Genomic DNA, 8,758 nt, shown 5'->3' with positions numbered 1-8,758 from the left:
TGTGTGTGTGTGTGTGTGTGTGTGTGTGTGTCACTCTGACAGTCCAGGTCGTTTGAGGCAATAACACATTCTCAGTATTTAAAGCTGTGTCAACAGGACATAGCATTGCTACATTATAATGATTTGCAAATCAAAAGGCTAGACACAAACTACAAATGTCTTTGTGTGATTCACCACCCATGGCTCAGCCAAACACAAGCAATGTGATTTTTGAAAAGCATTGTGGGATACGTTCCTGGTTTGTTTTCTGAAGTGTTCTCAAGTTTTGTTAAGACACTGTTAATTTATTTACAGTATAAATCTTGATACAATATTAAGAAATCTTTAAAGATGTTTGGTAGTTGTTCTTTAAATAACATATCTACGTTTTTCTTTGCTCAGTGTTCTTTCCTCGGGAAACGGAGTCAGTTCTAGCAAAGGCAACAAGGTGAGGAGCAAAACTGCTGTGTGGCTTTTAATCTTACCTCCTTTATACAGGATAGCAAAACAGAGTATAGAATCAGAATCAGCTTTATTTGCCAGGTTTGAGGACACCTACGAAGAATTTTGCATTGGATCACATTGCTCATAACAAACAATATATAATAAGCAACACAAGCAGACAGCTTTTGAACTCAGAAATGAGACCCCAAATAATCGAGTGAGACTACGGGGAAGGGTACATGACCGGTAATGTAGATGTTTTCACAGAAACGTTCTCAATACCTTCCAATATCATTCTTCTTTGTGCCTATCTCTGCACTACTCTAATGTATATTTTCTCTTCCTCTTGGGCCAGGCTTCTCCCAGTAGAGGTGCCTGGTCAGCTGTGCCTGTTGTCAACCCAGTAGCTGCTTCTGTCTGTGCACCGATGGAAATTAAGGCTCTACCCAGGAGTCCTGGAGGAGAAAAGAGAAGGTTGGTATATTAATATTTGTTTAAATACGCCCCAGCCTGTCGTAGTCCTGAAGAGGGTAAGCCTTCTAGAGAATGGATAGTTTGGGGCGGGCTGAAGTAGATAGCTAAATGTGTTTTTCATGGACTAATGCCATGAGAGTGGATTAACATGGATTATCCACCTGTGTTGCTGTGACCAGGTAATGCAGGGATGAAGGAGGGAGGAAGCCAGAGATTTTTTTTTTGTGTGTGCCAGCATGTCACTTCCAGGCTTTGCATGTTGTATTTTTGCGAGTGTGTGTGCAATAAGAGTTATGTCCTTGTAACAGGTACGTGGAAGTGATCTTAGAAACACAATGGCTGAAAGGAGGTAGTTACTTGTGCGTCAGCATGCATTTGTATGTCTTAGAAGAGTGCAGAACATAGCAGAAGACCGTAATGCAGGTGGCAGATTCACCCTCAAGAAAGATGGACTCAGACTGAGAGTAAATAGCCAACAGAGACAGGCAGTGAATAGATGAAGAAGTAGACATACTCTGTAGGGTTTCTGCAGTATTGCCTTTAATTTGGTTGAATTAGTTTTGATTCAATTTCATGAATTTGTACATAAACCGTCCTAGTACTCAGCTGACTTATTCTCAAAACCACACGTAAAGGTACTGACACACCACGGACACTGACGGCCGTCGGTCCAAGTTGGGCTCATGGTAACCCTCCGTCCCCCTAGTTTTTGTGGTGTGTCCTACACAGGCCACTTGAAATCACTCTCATTGGCTTCTGAACTTGAGCAGATTTGTGCACAAGAAGAAAAATGGAAATGAGAAAAGCAACAAATCACTGAAATCAAGGGAGCACACACCGGAGGCTCTTCTCATTTACATCTTCATCTCATCTGGTCAATCCTATACATAAGAGGGCTGTCAAAAGTGGCCCAAAAAGATTTTGACTCTTCAAAAAACTATTTTTGCACATTATTTCATTAAAAGGGCAAATGTACAAGCTAGTTAGATATATTGCAGCATTTGCTGTCTTCCTGGCGGGGAGTGAGGTTGAGGGACCGTAGGCTTGGACTGATTCGGGCAAACACTGTTTTCATGTATGTGTCATAGAAATGGTTTGTATGTCTGCTTTTCCTTATTGAATGAGGAATAGATTACTGCTGCCTGATGGCATGAAGAATAATTTTTTGTCATGCAGCCGCAGAACATATGTGCTAGTTGATCTTTGCTGTGTGTTCACGTGCAACTTTTTGGCTGAGACACAGGTGGCGGGAGGCCCCGCCACAGCCAGCCTTTGTCGCCACTAGTTCTTTGCCATTTGCCTAGTGTTTCAGCACCTTAATACCTTTTTTAAATAGTTTTTTGTAGTTTTCTTTTTCATAGCTTATTGTTTCCTCTGTTATGCTGTATTTCTGGCTCTGATTCCTCAGTCAGAGTTGCTGCCTCTGAGCAGTGTATACATATACTATAATTAGTTTTTGTTTTGGATAAACCTGCTATTTGTGGATGTGTGTTCATTTGTTGTGTGAAGCTTGTCTGTGTGAATGAACAAGCAAATGTACATAAAAATATGCAAGGATGCACCCATCTCTGTTATAAACCTGTAATGTTCCCCTGTGTGTTCCAGTATTAACATGTACTGAGGACAAATTGGTCTTGTGTGGAGGCAGGCCAGGTAGGTACGATCAAACACTTCACCTTGCCATTGCTCTGGCTTTAACCAATCACTCGCTGTGCAGTGGCGGGCTTTCTGATTTTGGCTTTGGAGATGGGTTTTCTTGCTCCTGAGATTTGCTGTCTGTCTACTTCTGATCAGCATGACATGCCAACCCAATCAGTAAAGAAAATGAAATGGTGTTTTTTTTTTTTTTTTTGGTGCTGTGCTGGTGTCTAGTTTTTGGCATCACAAAGCAGTGATGATTAGCTTGGATTGGTTCTGTTCAAGACTTTGGTGCATTCCAGTGTGTAGATGTCTTTACTTTCAGTCATCTAATGTCATGCTGTGCGTCCTGTGAATCACCTACTCCTCTTTAAACCTGTATTTATGTTCTTATCTGTAAACTGGTTCACAAGGTATTCTAACAATAATACTGTAATATTTGAGGATGAGTGCAAGTTTGTTTGCCAATCAGCTTTTGGCTAAAATAATTAATGAGGCTAAGGACTTAAAAAGATTTCAGGGTTTTAGAAGTGAGGCTGTAAGAAAACAATACTTGGCTACGTTTCTTTTCCCCCGGTGTAAAGTAGTTGCTCTTACTTCCTGATCAGACTATTCTGGCTTCTGGTGAACAAAGCTCATTCAGATTTACAGCTCGGGCTGATCCTGCTTCCAGTAAAGTACATTTCTGGTCAGTTGTACTGAGAGGATTGCCTATGATTCATGCACGGGCCCTTTTTTCTTTATGTATCACGTTGAAAAACGGGATGCATAGACACCATGTTGGACAGGGCCTAGGGCTGGGTGAATTGGCCAGAAACGTCTATTCCAATATGGATCATTCATATTTCAATAATAAAAATGAAATGGCATTTTTTTGTTAATTCATTAAATAAATAAATAGTCTATATATAATTACTATTACCTTTTTTTAAATATATATTCTTGTGTGAACTACATACTTGATTGAATTGAAGTGCAGAATATCTTCTCATTTTATTAAGAACTTTAGTTCAAAATGAACATAACGTGGAGGGTTCTGAATGTTAAGTGTTGTCCAAAGGATGTACAAAGTTGCCATAATGCAGTTCAGCCAATGGTTTTGCACCATCGCAATAGAAACAATATCAAATATTATATATGACAAGCATTTTTATATTGTTTTATTGCCCAGTCCTAGGGCCAGATCATAGACAGAGTGATGATCTGTCAAACTATGCTGTATCCTTCTCTCAAACGTTTTTGCAATGTCCTTTTAAAATGCACTCTATTCAGTTTGTGGAAAGCTTAGGCTTCTCTCACTTCCCGTACTCAAGTAAAAGTACAGATACTTGTGTTAAAAATACTGATTTTAGAAGTACTGATTTAACTTCTTTACTCAAGTAAAAAATCACAGGCTTGGAAATTTCCTTAAAGTATAAAAGTAAAAGTAACCTTGCAAATATGTAGCAGTATTTTTGCAAAGCTACATGGACCACATGAATGTTACTAGAGAACAAGCTGAGAAACGTCAGTGGACATGGAGAAAAGGCTCTTTATATGCCATTGACTACATTTTAAATGGATGTCTGCCACTAGGCCTAAAACACCCCATATATGATTATTGGGACAGAGATTGGGACTCCAGGTTAATACGATTCTGACTGAGCAGCAAGACATGAATTCAATTGTGATTCTGTTAGATTTCAAAGATCCAGTTTCTCTTTTTTAATCTTCCCCTTAATGTTTAAAGGAATCTACATGTATGTGTGTGTGTTTAAATAGGGCTTTCGGAAACAAAATAAAGGATAAAATATGAATTACTTAACAGACATTAGAGTTACGCAGCACATTGGCCAGGACTCATTCTTGATGCGTAATATCGCAAACATCTCTCTCAGATAAGGCAAAGGATGATTGGGAATGTCTTGCTGCTTGTCTTCCGAATCTCTGTGATCTGCGTTTTCTTCATTTTCAATCATGTTGCCATCCATACTACTATGTGCTAATGTTACCACCATCAGGCTGCAATGATATGGCGCGAATGAATGCAAAATGCCACCAAATCTGTCGAGTCGTATTAGTGGTGTGTCAAGTGCAACATACGGTGTATTCCAATCCATCCATCTTTGACCGCTTATCCGGTATTGGGTCGCGGGGGCAGCAGCTCCAGCAGGGGACCCCAAACTTCCCCTTCTCGAGCCACATCGACCAGCTCCGACTGGGGGATCCCGAGGCGTTCCCAGGCCAGGTTGGAGATATAATCTATCCACCTTGTCCTGGGTCTTCCCCGAGGCCTCCTCCCAGCTATTCCAATCCAATTAGATTGAATATGCTATTGGTGACACAAAAAATAATAACGGTAACTATTTGAAACTTGTTAGTGCAGACTAGATTAGGAATGTAATAAAAGCTTATTCTGGTATCCAACTTGGCTCCAGGTGTGTCGTCCGTGTGTTAAAACACGGACGAAGACAACTTCTGTCTTTTCATGCTTTATTAGAATCAAGCAATGTGCAACCTAGCTAACAGATGAGGAACACAAACAACAAACTCACTAGATAACTTACTTTAAATGTGCAAGAACTATAGACCAGTACAACAACAGGTTTAAATGAGCTGACAACATAAGTTATACAACTTACTAGGGCTGTAATCAACCAAAAGAAATCTCGGCCGACTAAAGTCATGAAATTTCAACTAAAAATCTACGGGGGGGGGGGGGGGGGGGGGGGGTGCGAGAAAAAAAAAACGTTCGATCACTTAACTGTACTGTACCGCAGTACTTGTCCTTGTAGGGTATTGCGGTATATCAAATTGTTTTTGGCCTAATTATTTTGCACTGAAATGACACTTGTCTGTCTGCTCTGACAGCGCTGCATCAGCGCTCTGTGCATGTCCTCGCATGGAGGAGGTGTGGTGTGACGTGCTGGAGCTGTATATTAACAAGTTCTTAAAACCTCAGCCCTCCACAACAGCAATGGGCCTCATATCCTGAGCAATAAAGTTGACAATTCCTTCCGTGATATTATTTTTGCGTTTGGATGGTAGAGGCTTAACATCCAGCGGGGTCTGGGGGGTTCTGGGGAACGCTACCGTTGTTGCGGGAGGGTGCACCTGTAGTTATAAAACGATTATTGGACTATGAAATATGCCAATTCTGATATGTTCATATAGCCTGCTCCAAACAGACAGGGAAACCTAACGCAGAAAAGTTAGCTTATCGTTTTAAGTGATATGCCATATTTTTAGTCGAGCTGCAATATGCAAACTGTTACTTGCAAACTTTGCATTCGACTTTTTTCCGTAAGAAAACAAGGGGGTTGTTCTAAAGACAGACTGTTACCTGTGAAACAGGGATGCTCTGAAAACACCCCCATTAGCAATAAGTACTTTCCACCCATAGACCGTAACGGTCTATGCTTCCACCTGATGAAATAACACGACAAAAAATCAACCAATCATAATTTTGGGCGAGCCAGAACGTATCGACCAATAAATCGACTAGTTGATTGGGAGATTACAGCCCTACAATTTACAGTTCTAACAGACACACACACATAATCTCAACTGATTATCCTCCGACAGGAAAGTTAGTCTCTTATTCTTTTCTCTAACTTTTTCTCTGTGTGGCGCCTTCTCGTGGTAAAAGTCGCGTGTCATCACTATTCTCCGACGTGACAACCTCTTGTACAAAACTAGAGTAACACGCCAATTTTGTAAAATGTAAGGAGTAGAAAGGACCGCTATTTGTGTTAAAATGTAAGAAGTGAAAGTAAAAAGTTGCATCAAAAATAATAAATATTTATTATTTATTTATTATTTATATATATATATATATATATATATATATATATACATACATACATACATACATACATACATACATACATACATACACACACACACACACCTCTCTATCTATCTACTTGAGTAGCGTACAGTCACAATTTATTTGTACTTTGTTACTTCCCAACTCTGGCTTCTGATAATTTACTTCCCTTTTAGTCAGTTTTAAGTGTGTTTAAACAAGATTAAGTTTCCCAATAGAAAACCCTACCAAGGCCATGCCCAGATTGCTCTGTGGTAGCTCAGTATTAATAGCATGTTTTAAAGCCTTCAGAAACGTATCAAATGATAAAAATAAAAATGTAAAAACTTTTCCAACACTGACTTAAGCCCCAGAAGTTCTTGTGTATTTTATCAGCACAAGCTATCAGACTGAAATGACCTCAGAGTTCTTCTTGTTGTTCTCTCAAGCCATGGCAACATTTTACAGCTGGCGCATTGGACAGGAGGAGGATGCTTTGAAAGAGACTATACCACTAATATATCAGACTAATCCTTGACGATCTTCCCTTTCTCTTCCCTCTCTGTTCTGCCTTGCTTTTAGTTCAATGTTACTGTTGATTTTGCACGGAGAACTATAAACCTCAGCTTTTCTCCTGATATAAACAATCACACTCCATTTCTCTGCCTGTCATTCCCCAACTTTACTAAGCACTGTAAGGAATAAAATAAATATGCTTAAGCCTATTACTCATACATGTTAACTTGTGATATGATGCCCTAATGCTGATATTATCCAAATAGTATATACTGTAGATATACAGTTGTGTTTAAAATAATAGCAGTCCAACATCACTAACCTCATATATTATATGTCTTGGTAGAAGGGATATTTCTACTAGGCAAATAATGGACTAGTACGTGTTTTAGAGTCATAGAAAACCAACAGACCCAACAGTCATGTCATGCATGCTGCTCATTCTGTGTATTGAATCTGTAAGTGAAAGGGGCATGTTCAAAATAATAGCAGTGTTGTGTTCAGTTAGTGAGGCAGTTACTTCTGTGAAAAAACAGGTGTCAATTACAGCCCATATTTAAGGAAGGAATGAAGCAAATCTTGTGCATGTTGGTTATAGAGCATTTCACACTGAAATACTCAGCAAAATGGGTTGTTCCAGACATTGCTCTGAGGACCAGTGGGCTTTGATTTTTAAGTTGATTGGAGAGGGGAAAAGATAAAGTAGTGCAGAAAATGATAGGCTGCTCAGCCAAAATGATTTCAAACGCCTGAAATTTGCCAAAGGACACATTGACTGGCCAAAGGAGAAATGGCGCAACATTCTGTGGACTGCAAAATTTGTCTTTTGGGGTTTGTCCAACAACCCCATGCACTGAATTCAAGCCACAGTACACTGAAGACAGTAAAGCATGGTGGTGCAAACATCATGATATGGGGATGTTTCTCATACTGTGGTGTTAGGCCTATTTCTCACATACCAGCGATCATAGATCAGTTTCAATACATCAAAATACTTAAAGACGTCATGTTGCCTTATGTTGAAGAGGAAATGCCTTTTGAAATGGGTCTTTCAACAAGACAATGACCCAAAACACACCAGTAAGCGAGCAAAGTCTTGGTTCCAGATGAACAAGATAGATGTTATGGAGCGGCCAGCTCAATCCCTGGACCTCAATCCCATAGAACATTTGTGGGGTGACATCAAAAATGCGTTTTCTAAGGCAAAACCCAGTAATGCAGAGGAATTGTGGAATGTAGTGCAATCTTACTGGGCTGGAATACCTGTTCACAGGTGGCAGAAGTCGGTCGACTCTATGCAACACAGATATGAAGCAGTTCTCAGAAATAATGGTAATGCAACTAAATATTAGTGAAGTGATTCCAAATAAAGCAAACCTTTTGAGAAAATCTTCAGTTAAACAGTAAATATTTGAGTTTGTAAAGAAAAATGCAGATACTGCTATTTTTTGAACAACCTAATATTCATTTTTCTTCACGTTCTGTAAATGTAGAACACAAACTTGATCAAGTCTGGTCATGTTTTGATTTAGAACTGAATGTGCAGTGTTCCCAATGCATTGATATTAATGAATTAAAAGCTATTCTACGGATTTTGAGCATTATTCACTTATTTAAAGTAACTGCTATTATTCTGAACACAACTGTGTGTATGTGTGTGTGTGTGTGTGTGTGTGTATACATACAAAGTGCCTTGCGAAAGTATTCGGCCCCCCGTGAACTTTTCAACCTTTTGACTAATTTCAGGCTTCAAACATAAAGGTATACATTTTTTATTTTTTGTGGAGAATCACCAACAAGTGGACACAATTGTGAAGTGGAACGAAATCTATTTGATATTTAAAACTTTTTTAGCAAATAAAAAACTGAAAAGTGGTGCGTGCAAAATTATTCGGCCCCTTTACTTTCAGTGCAGCAAAC

General features: G+C 39.3%; 1 protein-coding gene and 1 long non-coding RNA gene across 2 annotated transcripts in view; both read left to right on the top strand.

Moving 5' to 3' along the window:
* Window positions 1–8,758, top strand: part of epb41l5 (erythrocyte membrane protein band 4.1 like 5) — a 41,671-nt gene that overhangs the window by 17,213 nt on the left and 15,700 nt on the right. The window contains exons 15-16 of the mRNA XM_034886241.1: window positions 382–427; window positions 779–897. Of these exons, the coding sequence (XP_034742132.1) occupies window positions 382–427; window positions 779–897 (165 nt within the window). The remainder of the gene's footprint in view (window positions 1–381; window positions 428–778; window positions 898–8,758) is intronic.
* LOC117953336 lies at window positions 916–1,798 on the top strand. Its single transcript, XR_004658599.1, has 2 exons — window positions 916–1,401; window positions 1,668–1,798. It is a non-coding gene; the product is annotated as an uncharacterized LOC117953336 (long non-coding RNA).

The sequence above is a fragment of the Etheostoma cragini genome, chromosome 11 (genome assembly GCF_013103735.1).
Source record: "Etheostoma cragini isolate CJK2018 chromosome 11, CSU_Ecrag_1.0, whole genome shotgun sequence".
In the NCBI taxonomy this organism is placed as follows: Eukaryota; Metazoa; Chordata; class Actinopteri; order Perciformes; family Percidae; genus Etheostoma; species Etheostoma cragini.
The sequence above is the reverse complement of the archived record's forward strand: the minus strand, read 5'-3'. Positions and strand labels throughout refer to the sequence as shown.